Source organism: Ornithorhynchus anatinus, chromosome 4 (assembly GCF_004115215.2).
Source record: "Ornithorhynchus anatinus isolate Pmale09 chromosome 4, mOrnAna1.pri.v4, whole genome shotgun sequence".
Classification (NCBI taxonomy): Eukaryota; Metazoa; Chordata; class Mammalia; order Monotremata; family Ornithorhynchidae; genus Ornithorhynchus; species Ornithorhynchus anatinus.
Window position 1 is genome coordinate 61166910 of NC_041731.1, and position 24783 is coordinate 61191692.

General features: G+C 41.2%; 1 protein-coding gene across 1 annotated transcript in view; it reads right to left on the reverse strand.

Annotated features, from left to right (window-relative positions):
- The window catches only part of STK3 (serine/threonine kinase 3), a 325768-nt gene that overhangs the window by 127489 nt on the left and 173496 nt on the right, over positions 1-24783 (reverse strand). Inside the window, exon 8 of the mRNA XM_029063333.2 lies at positions 9227-9352. Coding sequence (XP_028919166.1) covers positions 9227-9352 — 126 coding nt within the window. The remainder of the gene's footprint in view (positions 1-9226; positions 9353-24783) is intronic.

Genomic DNA, 24783 nt, shown 5'->3' on the forward strand with positions numbered 1-24783 from the left:
GCCCAGGCTCGCTCCACTATGCCACGCTGCTTCTAAACCACGCTGTACTAACACTGTGGTGGCTAGAAGCCAATCAGGTTGGACGCAAACCCTGTCCCGCATGGGGCTCACAGTCTTAATCCTCATTTTACAGATGAGTTAAACACAGCACAGAGTTTGTGAAGTTTTTCTTCAACACAAGAATACAACCGCCTTAACTCACTGCACTTGAACATTAGAAAAAATTGGTTTTTCTTAAGTCTTAATTTTAAAATAATTTACATGGATTGAATGTCACTGGAGAACTGAATGAACACACTCTGCCAAGCATTTGTAAGTCTTTTCCTTTTCCTAACTGAACAACAAAAACAATACATAATTCAGTTCTATTCAGAAGCATCAACTCCTCTAAGACACTTCAGGTTTAAAGAAGAGTCATAAATAATTGAAACAATTTCTTTTTGGTTATGTTTTTTTCCTGGAGTAATCGGTCTTCCATGAAGATTGTCTAAGTTGTGGGAGTGGTTTTAAATGGAAAATTTTTATGGGAGTTTTGCGGTAATCGTAGCCAAATTTCAAAGAGATCCCTGCTAGTTTATTTCCAGCTACTTTACTTCTGCCCTTCTAAATTCAAAGGAGTGACTGAGGTAGGAAAGGGACGAATTGCCGAATTGTACATTCCAAGTGCTTAGTGCAGTGCTCTGCACATAGTAAGTGCTCAGTAAATACCACTGAATGAGTGAATGAATGAATGAAAGTGTTTACAGAAGAGATGGAGGAATCGCTGAATGAGCCAGTGGGACCTGGTTCATGTTCTATATATTGGAGGTGACTGCTATTAATGTAGTGCCTTATTGGTGATTGAGATCCAAGTGCCACATTAAATGGCTATTTAATCTTCCTTGAATGATCTTTAGAAATTTCCAACTCAACACTTTCTGAGATGCTGAACTCTCATTTCTACTTCTCTGTTCCCAAGCAAAGCTTCAAGTCTGGGACCTCTGGTGGGAAGGCAAGTTCAAGTTGAGTTGGAGTAGATGGAACAAAATATAAACATCTTTTTCCTACCCAGGAAAGTTGGGTGCGGGGATTCATGGCCAGTACTCTTGCCCTGGAGTAAAAATAGACAGTCCCATAAATGATGATGAATATTAATTAAAACACTGACTTTGCTGTGTGATCTTGGGCAAGCCACTTCACTTCTCTTCACCTCATTTCCCTTGTCTGTAAAATGGGGATTAAAAGTGTGAGGCTCACGTGGGACAATTTGATTACCCTGTTTCTATCCCAGCACTTAGAACGGTGTTTGGCACATAGTAAGCGCTTAACAAATACCATCATTATTATTATATCTTTACTGGTTGGAACAAATAGTGGAGAAACTGAACTAGCCAAAAAAGGTTTTTAATTATGTGTGAATTTTAAATATCCCTAGTATTCTTGCTGCTCAGATAATCTAAAACTGGCTACTCTGTAAATACCTATAAATTTCTAATCCAGTCTGACAGAGTTTTGAGAGCTTCATACGAGCCATGCACTTTTTTGCACAACTGATTGTAATACTGAGGCAACCTCATAAAGCAAATGCAATTTTAATTCAATGCAATGACAACTTTATAATAACAGTAAACCCAATTCCCCCTATTGACCTAAAAATGTCCCTTTCAAAGGGCCTAATGTTCCAACAGGAATAGGCAGTAAGATCACTGAATCTGTATGAAAATATATCCATAATAATGATAACCCTAAAAAGTAAGCTAGGTTTCTATTTTATTTGATGATTAAATGTTTCAGAGGCTTAAAAGGCAAGATTAAAAATATTTGTTTTGCAAAAGAGACTTACATTTTAAGTGCTCAATAAATAGCATTGGTTGATTGATTTGAAAAATGGCATTTATTGAGCACTTCCTTTGTGCAGAGCATTATACTAAGCATTTGGGAGACAGCGATATAAATACCTTGCACGAAGAAGTTTACAAGGAAGTTTCTTGGTAAAAATCTCGCTCTACACTCTTGTTACTTACAGACTCTAATACTTCATGAATTCCATTTGTTACACCCTAGTCATCTTGCAAAATATTTTCCTCTTCAGTAATGGACAGTTGATTCCTGTCTTTTAATAGCAATAGGGGAATGTGCTATACCTTGATTAATTGAAATTCCTATACTTCAAAGCTTCACAACACGAAATCCCTTTTCAACCTCTGCCCTTAACAAAACTTTTAGTTGAAATGGAAAGGAGGAAAAAAAATTTCATGATGTAAATTTCACCTCCACTCCAAGGACCTGACCACTTTCTGAAGGAGATGCTAATGCAAAAAGCATGCACTACTGGGAGAAGGCGGAAGCTACACTAGCCACATACTGATTAATCTGTCCCTGAATAACTTGACTATACATTGCCAGCCCAGGCAAACTGTAGGAAAAATCAACATTTTCAATATATGAGACATGTCATTCCAGTTCAAAAAGAAACATTATGGTCATTGACAGGAATGAATCGCTTCGAGTAGATAAATAGTCTTAGTTCCAAAGTACATAACCCAACTTCTTCAGCTTACATCATGACATCACACAATCTGCAGTTATTCTTTTCAAAATAAATTGTTCAAAGCCACCATCTCTCATAGGTACATCCTTGACATGCCCAAAGCGCTTATTTTTTGGTTTCTTGCTATCATTGGTTTTCTGTTTGTTTAAACCAGGTAGAGAACATATTGATCTATTTTTTTTTATTCCTTTGCCTTCCCTTCAGAATCCACTACTAGAGTAAATATTTTAACTCGCAGAAAAGTGAATAAAAATGTAACCTTTTAATTTCATTTTCAAGGATTTGTGGCAGGGAGTGTTCTAGTATTACTATCTTACAAAAAAACAAAACAAAACAAAAAAATAAGCAAAACCCTGCTAAAGAGAAAACTAATAGCAAGTAGCATCATCTCGAAAATTAGGCAAGAAGGATTTTCTAGTGTAGTTTGACTTTAGTTTTGCCACTCATTTGGCCATCCAGTTGCCATTTTTTCCTCTATATTCTCTAAAGGGTCATACAGATGTCTATGGAAATAACCATCCAGTGTTCAGGAGTCAAACTTTAAAAAAACAAAAGGTGCTTGGCTTAACTCTTCTAAACAACGTACAGCTAAGAAAACCGTTTACTACTTCCATCTTTTCTGAAAAATGACCGGATTATTTTAATGGCATTTGTTAAGTGCTTACTGTGTGCCAGGGACTGTACTAAGCATCGGGGTAGACACAGGATAATCAGGTTGAACACAATCCCTAAACCACATGGAGCTCACAGTCTTATATCCCATTCACAGATAAGGTACCTGAGGTACAGAGTTTAAAGACTTATCCAGGGTGACACAGCAGAAAAGAGGCAGAGACAGAATTAGAACCCAGATCCTCTGACTCCCAGGTCCGTGTTCTTTCCACTCAGCCCCAATCATTCATTCAATAGTATTTATTGAGCGCTTACTATGTGCAGAGCCCTGTTCTAAGTGCTTGGAATGTACAATCCTCACAAACTGCTTAAACTACATATCTAAAATGATCTATGTATGCTCAGGTTGACTCCCAAAGTGCTGCTCTGGACCACAGTGCCATTTTGCTCCATGTTTTGCCAACGACGACCTGACAAACCCTGGCCCACATCTTACCTCTGGCCTGGAATGCCTCCCTCCTCAAATCCACCAGATAATCACTCTCCCCACCTTCAAAGCCCTACTGAAGGCACACCTCCTCCAAGAGGCCTTCCTAGACTAAACCCCACTTTTCCTCAGCTCCCACTCCCTTCCGCATCACCCTAACTCACTTCCTTTGCTCATCCCCCCTTCCCGCCCCACAACACTTATATGTATATGTATATATCTATCATTCTATTTATTTATTTTGATGCTTGTTTACTTGTACTGATGTCCGTCTCCGCCCCCAGACTGTGACCTCACTATGGGCAGGTACTGTCTCTCTTTATTGCTGTATCGTATTTCCAAGCACTTAGTACAATGATCTGCACACAGTAAGTGCTCAAAAAATACGATTGAATGAATGAATGTATGAATATTTGTCTTCAGCCTCAGTATCTGATATTCCTCCAAGTCCTAATGTCATTTTGGCCTTCCTTCTAGTAGAGAGAGTCAAAGCTAAAAATCAACTATTGTTTGCAATGTTCATTATTAGTTTAATTCTATCCCATTAGCTCCTCTGGAACAAGGCTGCTTTATCAGCTGGACAAAGTAGCGTAGCCTAAATGGTAAAAACCCAAGTCTGGGATTAAGAGGACCTGTGTTCTAAATACCAGCTCTGCCACTTTCCTGCTTTGTGACCTTGGGCAAGTGACTTTGCTTCTCTGTACCTCAATTTCTTTAATTGTAAAATGGGGTTAAATCCTACTTCTTCCTTTCTTAGACAATCAGTCTCAGGTGGGACAGGACCTGCGTCCAACCTGCTTATCTTGTATTTGCCACAGTGCTTAATACAGTGCTTGACACAGAGTAAGTGCTTAACAGATATAAAAATGACAATTATGATGATAATAATAGTAGTAATGATAATATTGGAGGAGTTAACCCTTTCCTCAGCAGGGGGTCCCAACCTCTTCCCACAACTGTAGACACACTCTACTAAGAATATCCCCAAAAAGTCACAGTCAGAGAGAAGCAGAATTCTAATACTGGCTCCATCAATTGCCTGAACTATGAGCTTGGGCAAGTCATTTAACTTCTCTATGTCTCAGGTACCTCATCTGTAAAATGGGGATAAAACACCTGTTTTCCCTCTCTTTTACATTGGGAGCCCCATGTGAGACAAAAACTGTTTCCTGAAATGTTTATATTTTATGTACCCCAGTGCTTAGTTCAGTACTTTTTACATAATAAACACTAACAAATGCCACAATTATTATTATGACTATGCAAGTGGAATCAAGGGCTCTCCTGTCCCCTGCCTCCCCATCCCTTCCTGTCCCCATCCCCTTCTGTCCCCAGCCCCTAATGACCTGGCCATATATTTTATTGAGAAAATTGAAACGATCAGGCGTGATCTCCCTAAAATCTCTCCTGCTTCTCCTCAGTCCCTCCCTCCTCCTGCCCCTTCCTCAACTCTCCTATCCTTCCCAGTAGTATCTCAAGAGAAGATCTCCACCTTCTCTCAAAATCCACCCCTCCAACTGTACAACTGACCCCATCCCTTCACACTCTAAAAAAACACTTGCCCCCTCCCTTCTTTCCTCCCTGACAGCCATCTTCAACTGTTCCTTCTCCAATGGTTTTTTCCCCACTACTTTCAAACATGCCCATGTCTCCCCTACCCTAAAAAAACGCTCCCTTGACCCCATGGCTCCCTCCAGTTATGGCCCCATCTCCCTCCTACTCTTCCATTCCAAACTCCTTGAGCGAATTGTCTACACCCACTAGACAACTGTCTAAAACTATCAACCTCCTTGTTGACCTCTCTGCACCTTGTCTCTCCCCACTCCAGTCCATATTTCACTCTTCTGCCCAGATCTTTTTCTACAAAAATGTTCAGGCCATGTTTCCCCACTCCTCAAGAAACTCCAGGGGTTGCCTAACCACCTCTGCATTCATTCAACCGTATTGAGCGCTTATTGTGTACAAAGCACTGTACTAAGTGTACCATACAGACACTCCTCACCGCTGCCTTTAAAGCACTCAATCACCTTGCCCGCTCCTACCTCACCTTGTTACTCTTCTACTACAACCCAGCCCATACACTTCACTCTTCTAAAGCTAACTTTCTCTCTGTACCTCAATCTCCTCTGTCTCACTGCCAACCTCTCATCCATGGCCTGCCTCTAGCCTGGAACAACCTCCCTCCTCATATCCAACAGACAATTACTCTCCCTCCTTTCAAAGCCTTTTTGAAGGCACATCTCTTTCAAGAGGACTTCCCTAATTAAACACCCATTTCCTCTTCTCCCACTCCCTTCTGTGTCTCCCTGACTTGCTCCCTTTATTCATCCCCACTTCCAGCCCCTTAGCACTTGTGTTCATATCTGTAATTTATTTACATTAATGTCTGTCTCTCCCTCAAGACTGTAAGCTCATTGCAGGCAGAGAATGTGTCTGTTAAAAGTTCTTAGTACAGTGCTCTGCACAAAGTACACGCTTAATAAATACAATTGATTGACTCTCTTCCAATTCTCTCCTTCACACCCTCCCAGACCTGTACACTATCCATTAGGACATGTTGCTTCTACTTTGCTTTCCAAGTCCAAATATATTAGTATTAAAAGTGGGAACAATATTTCCTCGTTTGGACAACGAAAAAATTCACAATGAATATACAGCCAGCTTTTCAGTAGCTTTGAGACCTGAACTTTCTAGTAGAATCACTTTCAGCCACTAGAAATATTCCATCATAGACTTCATTCACAGCATCAATGGCAGGCTAGGATTTCCAGTATTGAGATAAAGCGCGCAGTTGGGCAATGCATACAAGAAGACTAAATACCAATTCAAGGAGTTCTCTAAGGAAGAATGTGTGTTCTTGAAGACCCTCATGTGAATGAACATAACCACTGATTCGATTAGAATCAAAAGGTTAGGGGAGAAATGGCACCATGACTGAAGTTTTCAATTAAATTCCTATACCCTTACATCCACCACTAGCTGTATATCCTTACAAGCTCAAGGCTATTTCACGGTCTTAAATAGTGCAAAGTTGGAAAAACAAAAAGTACTGTTCCGTACAGTATTCCAAGACTATGGCTGAGGAGGGGAGCTATAGTGGCAGCATGCTCTGACCGATACCACACATATATGCACAAGTGTTTGTTCGTATATGAAATCTAGTTGTCCCAACCTGTAGATTTGTGTTATACAAGAAAAGACTTGTGGTGTTGGGAGCACGCTCCCTAATTCCTCCATCATGTTCTACGGAGATCCCGTAAAGAAAATCTATGTTATAGCAGAAATGGATGTAGCGACTTCACAAGTAGAAGAGACAGAGAGAGGGTGATATGGCAGAAAGTTTCAAAACCAACCTAAGCATAATTCAAAACACACTCACCTTCTTTTAGTCCAGTGCTTCAGAAATATTTTCTACTCTACGGCACACTATTTCTGCAGACCAAAACGGACAGTATACCCAAACAGACAATGAACACATTCTTTTTACGCCTGCCTGTCATGAGTCTTTGTCGAGGGCCTGGAATAGGTTCTGGCCATATGCTGGGAGTGCCATTCACTTTACCAGATGGAAAAATAACTGAGCACAACCTGGACTTTTTTATGGTATTTTATGATATTTTCATGGTATTTTATGATATGGTCTATGGTATGCTTACTATATGCCAGACACTGTTCTAGGTGTCAGGGTAGAAACAAGCTCATCAGGTTGGGCATTCCCTGTCCCACACAGGGCTCATATTCTTAATCCCCATTTTACCGATGAGGTAACTGAGGCATAGACAAGTGAACTGACTTGCCCAAGGTCATACAGCAGACAAATGGCAAAGCAGGGATTAGAACCCAGGTCCTTCTGACTCCTAGGCCTGTGCCCTACCCACTAGGCCATGCTACTTGGACTTATCTTCTATGTTCGGGCACCCATGTGAGGATGCTCAGAAGTGTGATCCGGTATTCAGAATGAAACCTCACATGGACCCCAATGATTAGCTTAGAGAGTGTGAGTGTCTCACTCAACAACAGTGAACCAACCAAATGAGGGTGCACAGAAAAGCAGCAGGTCTAATATTTGGGAAGAAGTTTAAACGTGCATGGCCAAGTGGCAAAAGCACGGGCTTGGGAGTCACAGGACATGGGTTCTAATTCTGGCTCCACCCCTTATTGGCTGTGTTACCTTGGGCAAGTCACTTTACTTTTCTGGGCCTCAGAGACCTCATCTGTGAAATGGGGATGAAGACTGTGAGCCCCACATGGGTCAGGGACTGTGTTCATTGTATTTACCTTGTACCTATCCCAGTGCTTAGAACAGTGCTTGGCACAGAGTAAGCGCTTTACAAATATCATAATTACTATTATTATTATGCGATCCAAAGTCTCAGCCATATCCATCCAACCATCTCTCAATGCAGGCTGTTGGCTACAGGGAGACCAGGTGAGCATGAATGGACGGCTCAGCACAGACCGACATTTTCTAATGAAAAACAATTCAAGGGCAAGTCTTACTGATGGTGGAATACCTCTGGAGGCAACTGTGCAACAATTTTACCTGTGGCAGAAAAGCCAGGGATGAAACTTTTGGAGAGGAGGCAATGTGCCATCAGTGAAATTAAAAGATGGAGGCTGTGGACAAACAGTGGCTACAGAGAGTAATTTCAGTCCAGGATACATTTGTCCTCAATGCGGCAAATGATTTAGAGAAGCAGCGTGGCTCAGTGGAAAGAGCCCGGGGTTGGGAGTCAGAGGTCATGGGTTCGAATCCCAACTCTGCCCCTTGTCAGCTGTGTGACTGTGGGCAAGTCACTTCACTGTGCCTCAGTTCCCTCAGCTGTAAAATGGGGATGAAGACTGTGAGCCTCACGTGGGACAATCTCATTCCCCTGTATCTCCCCCAGCGCTTAGAACAGCGCTCTGCAAGTAGTAAGCACTTAACAAATACAACATTATTATTATTATTTGCAAATGGGCCATTCTATGAAGAGAAAGGATTATCCTCACTTGCGAGTAGGATCACACTTCCATTTTAGACTAAGAATATAGTACTGGATTTAGCACTGAATGAGATTTTACGAAGTGTAGTTAAGAATAATAATAATAATAATAATAATGATTATGGTATGTGTTAAGCACTTGTATGTGCAAAAACTGTTCTAAGCACTGAGAAAAACCTGATGGTACTTTTTTGCAAGCACTTAACCATGTGTCAAGCAATGTTCTAAGTGCTGGGGTAGACACAAGCTAATCAGATTGGATGCAGTCCCTGTCCCTCACGGGGCTCACAATCTTAATCCCCATTTTGCAGATGAGGGAACTGAGTCCCAGAGAAGCGACTTGTCCAAGATCACATAGCAAGAAAGTGGAGGAACCGAGATTAGAAGCCAGGTCCTTCTGACTCCCAGGTCCGTGCTCTATCCACTAGGCCATGCTGAAGTTCTAAATTGATAAAAAGCGAATATGCCCTTTAGGTTGATTCTGGTCACTCCAGTTGGCTAGTAAGAGGAGGGGAACTATAACGTTAGGAAAAAAAATGGGGGTGGGGGTAGGGGAGAATAAAAAAAAAGCATTTACAAAAATAATGAAAACAATAGTAGATAACTACAAACCGAATTTTCATCTTCCTCTTCTAGTTCTCGCTGTTGTTCTTCGTGTCTCTTAGCCTTGATTTCCATTGCTTCCGTGATCAGGTCTCTTAAAATTGATACTGGCTTGGCATTCTTGATAAAAGGATGCTAGCAAGATAAAATTACACAGCATGAATTCAAGAGATTTTTCTTAATTATAACTAGCAGATGTTAAAAACAACATGCAACTGTCAATCAGGATCATAGACTTCAGTGATAAACATTTTTGGTATTTTATGTAGAAAAATAATTAAAAGTATAGGTTAAGAGAACAGATGATCTTTCAGCTGTGATGGAACTGAAGATTTAGCTTTTCTGTTTGTTTGTTTTTTTAAACATCAAAACACAGGAAAATGCAACCATATAACAACTCTGCTATACTTAAGGATATAATTGTCCAAAGGAAGTGTGCATTAGGTAGTAAATAAAACATACTGGTGATTGTATGACATGGAAAAATAAACCGATTCTGATATTCGGTTACAGTATTTAATTAATCTTAACAAGCTGACAGCACAAATTAGTGGTCAAAAACAGAGCAACCATTTTTGTTGCTTCTTTTAGCAAACTTGTATTTTAATATGTCGTGAGTAATTTAATCATCTGCACCGGTGAAATGTGAAACAGGGAAAAAAAAAGATTTCAGCAAACAATGTCTCATTTCTAAGCTATGCAAAACCAACTTCTATCTCTTGGTGTCTATATGCAGAGATTTCTGTTTGCTTTTATCCAATTGCTGAAAACTTCTCTTGCTTTAGAAAGACTGGGGTTCTATCCTTCCACTTTGGAGAGTGGAAGGGTCATTTTTGAGGAGAAGCGGGTAGTTCTGGAGTTGGACTACTCTGCTATAAGGTAATAATGAAATGTGGAAATTTTGTTTCGTAGTTTGAGTGTGTATGTGTTTTACGTAAATATGTTTATACATTTTACATATATATTTTATATATATGTAATGAAGTCTTCATATTTTGGAAGTGTGCTGTCTGTCAAATGATTCTTGATGAGCAGCTTTCCTAGACTTTGGCCTGATTTCCTTGGACATCTCCAAATCAGATGATTTATCGGACTGCACTATCTACGCCCGTGTGGATCAACTCCACCCCTTGCTGGAAGGGGACACCTGACTAAGGAGAAGCAACATGACCTAGTGGAAAGAGCACGGGCCTAAGAGTCAGAAGGACCTGGGTTTGAATCCTCGCTCTTCCACAGGTCTTTTGTGAGACCTTGGGCAAGACACTTGACTTCTCTGGGCCTCAATTCTCTCATTTGTAGAATGAGGATTCCAAACCTGTTTTTCCTCCTACTTAGACTGTGAGCCCTGTGTGGGATCTGATTATACTGTCTCTATCCCAGTGCTTAATAGAGTGCTTGGCATATATTAAGCACAAATGCCAAAATCATTATTATTGAGCACCCACTGGGTGCAGTTTACTGTATTAAGTGCTTAGAAAAGTACAACAGACACAAAAGCTCATTGTGGGAAGGAATGTGTCTGTTGTTACAATGTACTCTCCCAAACACTTCCTACAGTGCTCTGCACACACTAAGCATTCAATAAATATGACTGAAAAGATGTCTTCTCTGGGTACAACTCTATACTCTAACAGAGACAGACATAAAAACATTTACAAATAGGATAACCAGAATAATTAGATTGCAAAACCAATTACAAATATATACCTCAGTGCTGGAGAGAGTGGAAATCAATGAATATCTACATCTAGAGGTGGCTGGTGGGTTGATGTGGTTTGGGCTGATAGCACTTTATAATAATAATAATAATAATAACAATAAAATGTTACTATTTGTTAAGCACTTTACTATGTGCCGAGCACTGTTCTAAGTGCTGGGGTAGATACAGGGTAATCAGGTTATCCCACATGAGGCTCACAGTCTTAATCCCCATTTTACAGATGAAGTAACTGAGGCACAGAGAAGTGAAGTGACTTGCCCAAAGTCACACAGCTGACAGGTGGCGGAGCTGGGATTAGAACCCGTGACCTCTGACTCCTAAGCCCGAGCTCTTTCCACTGAGCCACATCCTCTAATCAGAGAAAGTGAGTTGGAGGTGGGATTTTTGGAGGGAAAATTTGGAGAAAACTTGGATGGAATCTAAAAATACTTTCCCAAGCACTTAGTACCGTGCTCTGCATACAGTAAGTGCTCAATAAATATGACTGAATAAATGAAAAATTTGAAAATTCCACACAAAAGGATGTACAAACAGCAACTTCTTCAGAGGATTTTACTTGCTCTGCCCTCCAGAAAATTACACCTAAATCATAAACAATTTTTCCTGAATTATTTAGAACATATAACATAAATTTCAAGCTCTACCCATCCTGGCAACCTACATTTGTACCACTGACAGAGGGACACAATAACCATCCTCAAGAAAGCGATCCTTTGACTCGGTTTTAATTTCACTGAGGAATACTCATTTCTGTTCTCTTGAAAACACTTTTACCCAGCCGGTGTACAGAGATCAATCAGACTTTAGGATGCTCTAAAACTCAACCCCTGCAGCTGAAAACAACTATTCCTTCAATGAGGCCATCTGCAATTAACCCCAAGATAAGACTCTTGAGGCTACCCCTGAACTCTGGCCAACTCTAATCAAATGAATGCTTTCCAGCCAAGTCAATGACTTGGCAAAACACATCAGACTGAGCTACAGTTCCTGAAGATAATATAGGTAAATCAGCATGTGAACATGCTGGAATTTCTATTTTCATGCATTCAATCGTATTTATTGAGCACTTACTGTTTGCAGAGCACTGTACTAAGAACTTGGAAAGTACAATTCAGCAACAAAAAGAGACAATCCCTACCCAACAACAGGCTCACAGTCTAGAAGCGGGGGGGAATTTTTCAAATCTTGTAGTTAAGGATTCCTTTTTTTTTCCCCCAGTCGCTTGGTCCTGAAGGTGAGAAGCTTTCCAGAGATCAAATAAATTTTATAAAATTCTGGGAAAGGTGATTCACTGGGTGTTAACTGATGGTTTTCTCCCTATTGTGCTTAGTGTAAGAAGAAGGTGCAACTTCTTCACATATTTATCTTAGAATTTGCTCTAAGCTGGGTGAGCAACTCGAAAGTTTTAAAAACAAGAGAAGACGCAGTGGACATTGGTCTGTAGTCAGAGCAGGATAATCTATGCTGAGAATTCATGAAATACCTGGGGTTGGGGTGGGGGGAGTATAAAGCCAACACCCCATTACATCCAAATACAGAAGCCCAGCTGGGTGTGGTCTGATGGGATGAGAGGGGACAGACAATGAGGGAGGAGAAAATAAGTCAAAATAAGGAACCTTTTTCAGAGGGGCAATTTTTTTTTAATTAATTGGGTGCACTTTGCCAGAGTTCCCCTCTCCTCCAGAGTCACTCTATTTTTTTTAAGCCCCACATACCCCCGCACATAGAGAAACTTCAGGACATGAAGAGTTGGCCTTCCTACCACAAGAACTGTGAAGTTTAGACAAATTCTAGGCCTCAAAACAGCCTTTGGTGTCAACTGACCCATCTCACAAACTTTCCAACAACTGTCCAGGGGCAGCAGATCTAATTTTAGCTGGCTCTTTCCTACTTCACCATCTGACGAAGATGCTGATGAGCAAGACAACCAACATCATTAAGCAGAAACTGGATAACCCCCAAACTGGAAATTGATTTTCCCCAAAAATTCAGATCCCAGAAAAAGGAAAGATGTCTTTACTAGGTTTTTCTCCAAGTGGGCGTTAGGTAATTAAACATTTAAAATTTCCCACAAAGTCCTGTGTAAAATTCAACCTTTGGATATGCCTTTAAAATTAAAACACTGCCAAGAGAATATAAACTGCTCTTGGATTTATGACAAATAGTTGCTAAAAGCTTTGTGGTAATTGGCAAGAATTTTAAAAGTTTCAATTTATCTCAAAGAACAATGCTACACATAAGGGACTGGTTCCTGAACTAAGGATGGATACCTTATTTTTGAACCAAACATGCTAGAATTGTGTACTCAAATATAGGTATGCTATAAACTGTAGACCCTATGCTCCCTCTAGAATGTAAACTCATTGTGGGCAAGGAATGTGTCTATTATATTTTACTCTCCAAGTGTTTAGTACATATTAAGTGTTCAATAAATATGGCTGGCTATTGGTTAAATAGGTTCATCTATACTGAGCCTGCAAAGCTCCAATTAGGTCACCAACTTCTACTCACTGGAAGTAAAATGGACATGTGTACCTTCCCATTTTTTTTTAATGGAATTTTGTTACACACTATGTGCCCAGCACTGCACTAAGCACTGGGGAAAATACAAGCTAATCAGGTTGGACACAGTCCCTGTCCACATAGGGCTCACAGTCTAAGTATGAGGGATCTGGGTTCAAATCCCAGCTCTGCCACTTGTCTGCTGTGTGATCTGGGACGAGTCACTTAACCTCTTTGTGCCTCAGTTCCTTCATCTGTAAAATGGGGATTAAGACTGAGCCCCATGTGGGACATGAACTGTGCCCAACCTGATTAGCTAGTATTTACTCCAGGGCTTAATATAGTGCCTGGTATATAGCAAGCACCAAACGAAAGAACATTAAAATAAATTTAAGTAGTACAGTTGCAGTAGCATTAATTCCGGGCTCCCTTAATGTGGTGCACTATATTAGGTGCACGGGAAGTATGGAACATTAAAGGACACATCCTCTGATAACAAGGAATTTACACACAGAAAAATGACATAAAAATATTTTATAAATGCAAAACATAAAACATGACTGTGGGCAAGTCACCTAACTTCTCTGTGCCTCAGTTACCTCATCTGTAAAGTGTGGATTAAGACTGTGAGCCTCACATGGGACAACCTGATTACCCTGTATCTACCCTAGCACTTAGAACAGTACCTTTTTCCCCCCTTTCCCTCTGCTCCTCCACTCTCCCTTCCCCTCCCCTCAGAACTGTGCTCATTTGTATATATTTTTATTACCCTATTTATTTTTTTACCCTACTTATTTTGTTAATGAGGTGTACATCCCCTTGATTCTATTTATTGTGATTAAGTTATCTTGTTTTTGTCCATCTGTCTCCCCTGATTAGACTGTAAACCCGTCTATGGGCAGGGATTGTCTCTGTTGCCGAATTGTACATTCCAAGCGCTTGGTACAGTGCCCTGCACATAGTAAGCGCTCAATAAATACTACTGAATGAATGAACATAGTGAGCAATTAACAAATACCAACATCATTACTATTTTAAAACTATTTACAACTTAAGTCGTCAAAATAAATTGCATATATTTGTATGCACATACATATATATCGCTAAGTGTAAAGGAGGATGCGAATAAGTTCATTAGGATTAGAGTTGACTGAAGGAAAGCTGGGAAATTAATTGAGGAAAGCTTGTTGGAGGAAGTGGGATTTTAGGAGGGATTTGAATGTGGGGAGAGCTGCACAGCTCTGATTGATATGACAAGGGAGGGCATTCCAAGCCAGGAGAACATTGGGAGATAGGGAATGGAGGCAAGAGAGTTGACAGCTGAATTCAGCTAGAATAATAATAATAATATGGTACTTAAGTGCAGACTCTGTGGCAGGCACTGCTCTAAGCGCTGGGGTAGACACAAGGTAATCAGGTTGGAGCTAGAAGGTTCGCTTGGGAGGAATGAAGCCTGCGAGTTGTTGTAACTTGATGTGTCTTAAATCAACGACTGCCCATACCTCAAAAATAATCATGCAAACAAGACTAAGACGTGACTGAGGGATGGTGTGAACAATCCACTTATACCTTTCTCCATTTTTCAGATGGAATACATCCAAAACCCTTCTCATCTATGGCTAACAGAATTTATACATCGTTCATGCCCCATAATTTCTAAGGATATTTTCTGTTAAATTTAAAATCTTAAAAGTCAAGATTTCAAGTGATGGAGTAGCCCCTAACAATGTCTATGTTACTTGGTTGTTGTAAGCAGCGTGGCTCAGTGGAAAGAGCACGGGCTTGGGAGTCAGAGGTCATGGGTTTGAATTCCGGCTCCCCCACTTGTCAGCTGTGTGACCTTGGGCAAGTCACTTAACTTCTCTTTGCCTCAGTTACCTCATTTGTAAAATGGGGATTAAGGCTGTGAGCCTCATGTGGGACAACCTGATTGCCCTGTATCTCCCCCAGCGCTTAGAACAGTGCTCTGCACATAGTAAGCGCTTAACAAATACCAACATTATTATTAATAAATGAATACAATCACTTTTATGCCTGGGAATTGTTTCCTGAGAGGAACAAAAACCCCATACATACAGAAGATCCCTTACGGATGCGGAAGATCGTCCAAGAATTACCAAACTAGAGTCTACAAAAAAACTCAGGTCAAAGGTTTTTAACTCTATTTTGTTTTCAAACCTACAAATAGCAAACCTATATGTTAATGTTTAAATTTGAAGGAACTGAATTTTCAAAAGGATTAGTAGTTGGGGCAGTGTGACCCAGCAGGCTAAGTAAGGGGACTCAGGGGCTTACCTTAGTAATTAACTTCTGTCCTGTCTTGGATTCTTTAAGTGTAAAGCAAAGATCATGTTGGTGCATTTCACAATGACTATAAAGATTATAAATACTTAACCATGGCCAAAGTGCTACTTTAGCCTTGCATATTAAAATAATAAGATCCCCAACATTTAAGATAATAAAAACAATAATTATGTTATCTGTAAAGTGCTTGGTTTGTGTCAGGCACTGTGCTAAGCACTGGGATACATACAATAAAATCAAATCAGACAACACAGTTTGCTAGATTTCACTGTCCCAAACTTTATAAGCACAAGCTCCCAAACATACTAATATAATTATTATTAAGAAAGAGAACCCAAGGGTATGTCTACAGTCAAATATATTTGGAGTGTCTGGAAAATATAAACCCAATTGCCAGTTATAAGACAAAAAAATTCTGTGATGATGAGCTTATTAGAGCTTTAATAAGGGGGGAAAAAAAGGCGACCCATAGTACCCTGGAACAAATATGAGGTTTTACAATTACTTTCAGCCTCCTAAAATAGCAGATCATTTCCAACCTAATATTTCAGGAAAAAGCTGCATTTTCAGTAACACAGACAGCCTTCCTCCTCCAATCCTGCCAAGAGATTCTCTAGACTGTAAGATCATTGTGGGCATGGCTTGTAGACATGTAGGCTTTTTGTTATATTATACTCTCCCAAGCACTTAGTACAGTGCTCTGCACACAGTAAGCGCTCAATAAATATGACTGAATTAAAGCCTACTCCTAGTCTTGTGGGTCTGCACGACTCTCTGTCGCTGCCTATTCAGAGCCTCATAGTGGAGACTTGCACGCATGAGCAATGTGGCTCAGTGGAAAGAGCCTGGTCTTCAGAGTCAGAGGTCATGGGTTCGACTCCCGGCTCTGCCACTTGTCAGCTGTGTGACTGTGGGCAAATCACTTCACTTCTCTGTGCCTCAGTTCCCTCATCTGTAAAATGGGGATTAACTGGGAGCCTCACATGGGACAACCTGATTACCCTGAATCTACCCCAGCGCTTAGAACAGTGCTCTGCACATAGTAAGCGCTTAACAAATGCCATCGTTATTATTATTATTATTACTAAACACACTGTAAATTATTTATCAAGCTTGCAAAGGTACTGTGAATTATTAGTCTGGCCAGTAGGCTTTCACATGTTTCATCTACTTTATGCTAGGCCAATCCTGGTAATTTTGACTCAAAAATTATGCCATGCAATGGGCTTCACAATCCACTAATTTTTTTTTCTGAATGCTGAGGTTACATACTCCAGGACATTAGTCTGAAATTACTAGAAGGGTAAAGAAGGAAATGACAGCAAAGGAAAAAGAATATGAAAACTGCAGGTTTCAAAGCAGGAGAAAATATAGCTCATGCCTTCTTTGTTCACTTCGACAGAGTGCCATTCAAGTAAAATCTCCTCACCACTAGCTTTAAAGCACCCAATCAACTTGCCCCCTCCTTCCTCACCTCGCTATTCTCCTACTACAACCCAGCCCGCACATTTCCCTCCTCTAATGCTAATCCTTTCCCTGTACCATGATCTCGTTTATCTTGCCACCAATCATATCCTGTCTCTGGCCTGGAACACCCTCCCTTCCTCATATCTGATAGGCAATTACTCTCCCCGGCTTCAAAGTCTTACTGAAGGTACATCTCCTCCAAGAGGCTTTCCCTGACTAAGCCCTCCTTCTCTCTTCTCGTACTCCCTTCTGCATCACCCTGATATACTCCCTTTATTCATCCCCCCTCCCAGTCCTACAGCACTTATATATGTATTTGTAATTATTTATTCATATTAATGTCTGTCTTCCCCTCTAGACTGTAAGCTCTCTGTGGGCAGGGAATGTGTCTGTTATTACAATGTAATAATAATGATGGTATTTGTTAAGCGCTTACTATGTGCAAACACTGTTCTAAGCGCTGGGGTAGCTACAAGGTAATCAGGTTGTCCCACGTGGGGCTCACAGGTTTCATCCCATTTTACGGATGAGGTACCCAAGACCCAGACAAGTGAAGTGACTTGACCAAAGTTACACAGCTGACAAGTGGCAGAGGCGGGAGTGGCCATGACCTTGACCCATGACCAAGAGCCCGTTGCTCTTTCCGCTAAGCCACACACTCTCCCAAGTGCTTATTACAGTGCTTTGCTTATAGTAAGCACTCAATAAATATGACCGACTGAATGAAGTCTAACAATGTTGGGAGGCCCAACTAAGCAGATATTTGATGGAAGAAAGCAATTTATAAGGTCATGGGATGTCTGGGTGCAGAAATTAGAGGAAATCTAATTAAAGCTGCTGATTGCTGCTTCTCGTTGTTGGAACTGCTCGAGGGGTCAACTCTGATGTCTGGGTGGGGTCCAGGTCTTCCAGCCATAGGAAAGTACGACAACCCTGCAGCTCTGTAGACCTTCACTAGGATGGGGACCTTGAGATAACAATGCTGCCTTAATCTGTTGGACGGTCACCCAAAGGATGTGTCGATCCACTTCACTGACGATCATTACACTGTTGGTCAGTATGCTGCTTAAGTAACACAATTCTGTGATAAAATTAAACTCTGGGTTGCCGACTGACATTTTGGGTTGTGTTTATGACTTCCCTGATGCAGGCTGATACATCACTTTGATTTCATTTCAACTGATTATCAGCCCCATAATACCTGGTTGATTCAGTATCTGTAAGCTTGTTGTGGGCAGGGAATGTATCTGTTTATTGTTATATTGTACTCTCCCAAGCGCTTAGTACAATGCTTTGCACACAGTATGCACTCAATAAAGATGACTGACTGACTGAACGGTGAATCTGTTTCGTCATCTGTGTGTCTTTTTGGGTGTGAGCGATTCTTGAACGGCCACCTCGAGGACTTGAGGGGCGGCTCAAAGTCTATTATGGGCCTCGGGTCTTTCCTGCTTTGGCATCCCACAACCTGTCGTGCATGTTCCCTAAATTGATTCTCAAGAGGCAATTAGGACTCCAAAAGCCTGACTTTCACCTGAGTTCTTGGGTGCCACAAAATGCTGCTGATGCGACTGAGGTTTCACGGCCGTTAGGGCTTTTGCCTCAGGGTGATGTGCATCAAACCAATCTGGGAGCCTTTTCCTGGCTAAGCCCACTGACCACTTCCTGGTATATGGCGAATTGGCAAACTCTCATTCATTCAATCGTATTTACTGAGTGCTTACTGTGTTCACAGCACTCTGATAAGCGCTTAAATTCTTGATATCTATATGGCAGGACCTTGAGATCCCAAAGCCCCCTTCTACCAGACTCTGTCCTTTCATGTTGTCTTTTATGCTGTTTTGTATTTACTGTATAATCATCTTTCCTACTCCATCCCAAACCCCTCCCCAACTTATTTTGGGATTTTGAGTCCCTGGGCCGTGTCTAATTCTCAGCATGGCTCAGTGGAAAAAGCACGGGCCGGGGAGTCGGAGGTCGTGGGTTCTACTCCCGGCTCTGCCACTTGTCTACTGTGTGACCCTGGGCAAGTCATTTAACTTCTCTGTGACTCAGTTACCTCATCTATAAAATGAGGATTCAGACTATGAGCCCCATGTGGGACAACTTGATTAGTTTGTATCTCCCCCAGCATTTGGAACAGTGCTTGGCACATAATAAGTGCTTAACAAATACCACAATTATTATTATAACTGCATTTTTCCCAGCACTCAGTACAGTGTTCTACTTCTACAATTACTACTAACCAACACATAGGGAGCAAGGTAACAAGATGTCACGGTGGCAAACCCAGAACTCTGAAATGACCTGAAGGGCAAATGGGAAACTTCAGTAAATGGAATAGGTTACTTACTAAATAAGAGAAGAAAGAATAGGTGGGTAGGGGCATGGTAATAAAAGCAAAAGCTAGAGGAGAGATTCTAATTACATGACCTAAAAAGCAGCAAAAGAAAAATGAATTTTATCACTTCCCACTCAGACAGAAAGTTAAGTGGGCTCAAATGATTAGGAAAAGGGCCTTACAAAAAAAAACTAAATAGGCATAACCCATTTGTGTGGAAGTTTAGGAAGTCAGAGTAGAAAAAGACAAAAGTACAATTAAAAAGTGACTTTAAAAACCACGAATCTATTGAAATCACTCTGGGCTGATAATCAATGGTACTTAGAGAAACAGCATGGCATAGTGGGTAGAGAACAGGCCTGGGAGTCGGAAGGTCAAGGGTTCCAATCCCAGCTCTGCCACTTGTCTGCTGTGTGACCTTGGGCAAGTCACTTTAAAAATAATAATAATAATAATAATGTTGGCATTTGTTAAGCACTTACTATGTGCAGAGCACTGTTCTAAGTGCTTGGGGAGATACAGGGTAATCAGGTTGTCCCACGTGAGGCTCACAGTTAATCCCCATTTTACAGATGAGGTAACAGGCACAGAGAAGTGAAGTGACTTGCCCACAGTCACACAGCTGACAAGTGGCAGAGCCGGGAGTCGAACTCATGACCTCTGACTCTGAAGCCCAGGCTCTTTCCACTGAGCCATGCTGCTTCCCCTATAATTCTAGTTTACTTCTCCATGCCTCAGTTATTTCATCTGGAAAAAGGTGGATCGATACTGTGAGCCCCATGTGGGACAGGGACTGTGTCCAACCCAATTTGCTTGTATCCACGCCAGCGCCTAGCACACTGCCTGGCACATAGTAAGCACTTAACAAATACCATAATAATTATTATTATTATTAATCACTTGTAGTACTTGAGTACTTAAAGAAGTGGGAGATTCATTCACTCATTCAATGGTATTTATTGAGTGCTTACTATGTGTAGAGCACTGTACTAAGTGCTTGGAAAGTACAATTCAACAATAGAGACAATCCCTGCCCACAACGGGCTTACAGTCTAGAAGGGGGAGACAGACATCAAAACCAGTAAATAATATAAACAGAATTCTAGATATATACATATATACATAAGTGCTGTGGGGCAGGGAGGGGGGAGAAGGGCAAAGGGAGCGAGTCAAAGTGACGTGGAAGGGAGGGAGAGCTGAGGAAAAGGGAGCTTAGTCTGGGACATGTTATTAGAGCCATTAACCATTAGTTTTTAGAGCTCAAAGATTATTAAAGAATTCACTACTAGAAAAAGTGCCCAACTTCAAAAAGTTATGGTACCATCAAAAATAATCCATTTACAAGTACATAGAAGGGCACACAATAGTAGGAAGCCACTGATATGGCTTTGTGAAGGGCGGGTCATGCCAGACCAAAAGGAGAAAGGGAAAGCAGAAGACATTATCTAGACCAGGATGAGCCTTTGCTTCTGTCCCCTAGTGATCACAGACTGCTTTAGATCAGGTTGGAGTAATTGAAAACTGCACCCAAAAGAGTATTGAGTGACTTCCCACAAGGGTCTGCCCTGAAATTCAATACATTAATTGGCAGTTAGATGGAAGGGCTGAGAATAGATTCACAAAAATTGCCTATGGTACTAAATTGGGCTGGGTTGCAAACACTGGAAAAGCAGACTAAAATCCAAAGAGACCTAGACCAATTACAAAATTATCCCAGAAAAGCAAGATGAAATCCAATAAGATAAATACAAGGTTGAACTGTGCAGGTTTGGAAAAACAGCTTTAAAATCTTCCCATACTGCTCCATCCAAACTGTCACCACACTGATCCAATGACTTATTTCCCACCTTGACTACTGTCTCAGCTTCCTTGCTAATCTATCTGCATCCTATCTCTCCCATCTCCAATCCATACTTCACTCTGTTGTCCAGAGGATTTTTCTTTAAAACCATTCCGTGCCTATATCCCCGGTCTTCAAAACCCTCCAGCAGTTTCCTACCCACCTCCACATCACAAAGAAACTCTTTGTCATTGGTCTGCTCCTCCTACCTTACCTTGTTGATCTCCCACTACAACTCAATCCGCACACTCTGCTCATCTAATGCCAACTTACTCTCCATACCTTGATTTTGACTGTCTCACCTCTGACCCCTTGCCCGCATCCTCCCTCAGGCCTGGAATCCCCTTCCCCTTCATGTCCCACAGTCCACCACTCTCCCCATCTTCAAAACCTTCCTAAATCATGTCTTCTCCAAGAGGTCTTCCCTGACTAAACCCTCATTTCCCTGATTCTCCCTCCCTCACCACCAACTAGGCACTTAGTTGTGTGCCCCTTAAGCACTTTGATACTAACCCGTCACAACACTTTTGTAAATATCCTAATCCACTACTATTCTCCCCACATCCATAATTTATTTTAGTGTCTTTCTCCCTTGTAGACTGCAAACACCTTGTGAGCAGGGATTGTCTCTACCATTTCTGTTGCTCTGTACCCTCCCAAGCACTTAGTTCAGTGACTGGCACACAGCTCAAAAAATGGCACTGAGTGACTGACTGAATGACCAGTACAAAAGAAAATGGCACAGATGAAGGCGGCAGAGAGCTACAGTTGACCATAAGCTGAATAGTGAGTTAGCAATGCAGTGACCTTATTTTTAAAATATTACTGGAATGTGTAAATAGACAAGTATGACATGCGAGATTGAAGAAATAATTCTTCTACCATATGATCCACTGATCAAATTATTATTACTAGAGTATTGTGTCAAATTTTGGTTATCATACTATGGGAGTAGAACCCATGAAGGAAGGGTAAAGGGATTGGGGTTGTTTGGTCTTGAGAAGAAGAATGCTATGGAATGGCTCTTTTAACTCTCTTCAAATATTTGAGATATTTTTATGAGTGCAACATGGCCACATTTGATAAGCAAAAGTAAATGCACTTCAATAAAAGCAAAGCAGGTTTCAGCTGGGTAAAAGGAAGAAATCGATGTGTCTATGACAACATAGTGTAATAGGCACTAGGGAGGATCTTCTTGGAGATTGTTAAGAAAATGACAAACAGCCATTAGTAGAGGGAGGTTTAGGTTATTTGCCATTCTGGGGGCAAGGTGAGGATGGGATGATTTCTTGACACTCCTCCCAGCACCCTGACACGATGATTTTGTTTGTAGTTCACTGGGGAGAATACCCGTCATCAAGAACACTGGGTGCCACTCCACAAATTTCTGGGCTTCTGTGTTTGGAACTTCAGGTGTACACACTGGGAATTCAGTTAAGTGCCACTGTGCATGTTCTCCCACTTCCACACTCAGGTGGACAGACACACATACACACACACATCTCTCCCACCCCCCACAAATTTGCTCCCATATCTGCAGTGCCAGGAGGTGAGAACTCTGACCTGAGGCCTTCCCAGAATTTGTTCTGCTGCTTGGCTTAAGGATACTGCAGAATCTTCTTTATAGAAAAATAGCAAAGTTCCGCCATACAATTTAGCACTGAAACAAACGCTCGGTGTCTAAAAGAATCAGGATTGATCTAGGGGAATTCAGGCAGTGAGCAGTGTAACTCTGCCTTTTCTTTAACTCCCTTTCTGTTTAACTCCCTTTCTGTTTTCATGGAAAGCTGTGATTGTGGAATATCCTTAACTTTATCCACAACAAGCCTGTCTTGGGTATTCCAACATCAATAAGTGTACTAGGAGTTCATTGTGGGTTTTTCTAATGTCCTCCCACTCCTCTGCACACTGAGGGGCCTCAGGACAACCCCAAGTAATTTAGACAGGCTGGCCAAGTGTGAGGGGAAGAGTCCATGACTACTGGCATCCTGGGAGGTAGTTGTGACCAGTCTCTAGGGCCAGTCTGAATCAACCAATGGTATTTATTGAGTGCTTACTCTGTGCAGAGCACTGTACTAAGCACTTGGGAGAGTACATTACCACAGAATTAGCAGATACAATCCCTGCCCATAACAAGTTTAGAATGCATAAACAAGAATTCAAGTTTGCTGAATGCAATCGTATTTATTGAGTGTTTACTGTGTGCAGAGCACTGTACTATACGCTTGGATGTCCACTCTGCATCAGCTCAAGCTTATGCTTCAATCCAACCATGCTGAACTTAAAACATAATAGGATAAAATATTACCTGCTCATTAGTGCTGTTAACGTACTAATTCTGTAAAATGTTTTAACTTGTCCTTAGGTTTATTCATTGCAGACCAGCCAGTAACAATTTAAACATTTTAGAGATAAAACATAGGTGCTCAGTTTCTGAACCCAAAACCCCATTTAACTGTATGTGTGTCAAATATCTCTAATGAAGAAAAGAGAACCTCCAGTGGTTACCCATCCAGCTTGGCATCAAACAGAAACTTCTCACCATTGGCTTTAAAGTGCTCAATCTCCTAGTTTTCTCCTACTTTACCTTGCTACTCTTCTATAACAACCCAGCCTAGACATTTCACTCCTTTAATGCTAACCTTCCAACTGTAGCTTGATCTCGTCTATCTCACAGCCAACCTCTTGCCCACGTCCTGCCTCTGGCTTGGAACTCCCTTTCTCCTCATATCCAACAGACAGTTATTCTCCCCACCTTCAAAGACTTACTCAAGGCACATCTCCTCCAAGAGGCTTTCCCTAAGCCCTCCTTTCTTCTTCTTCAACTCCCTTCTTTTTTTTTATGGTATTTGTTAAGTGTTTACTATGTGCCAAGCACTGTTTTAAGTGCTGGCATAGATATAAGGCATATAGGTTGGACACAGTCCCTGGCTCACATGGGGCACATAGTCTTAATCCCCATATTACCAGATGAGGTAACTAAGACACAGAGAAGCTAGGCGACTTTGCTCAAGATCACACAACAGACAAGTGGCGGAGCTAGGATTAGAACCCAGGTCCTTCTGACTCCCAGGCGTGTGTTCTATCCATTAGGCAGCAAGGAATTTCCACTCTACATTCCCTCTGAGGAATTCTTTGTGGGTTGAGAACATGCTTGCTGCTTCTCTTGAATTTTACCTAGCTCTTAGCACCACATCGCGCTCAGTAAAAAACATTATTATTATTATTATTATTATTATTATTATTATGGTATTTGTTAAGCGCTTACTATGTGTTGAGCACAGTTCTAAGCACTGGGGTAGATACAGGGTAAACAGATTGTCCCACGTGGGGCTCACATTTTTTAATCCCCATTTTTACAGATGAGGTACCTGAGGCACAGAGAAGCTAAG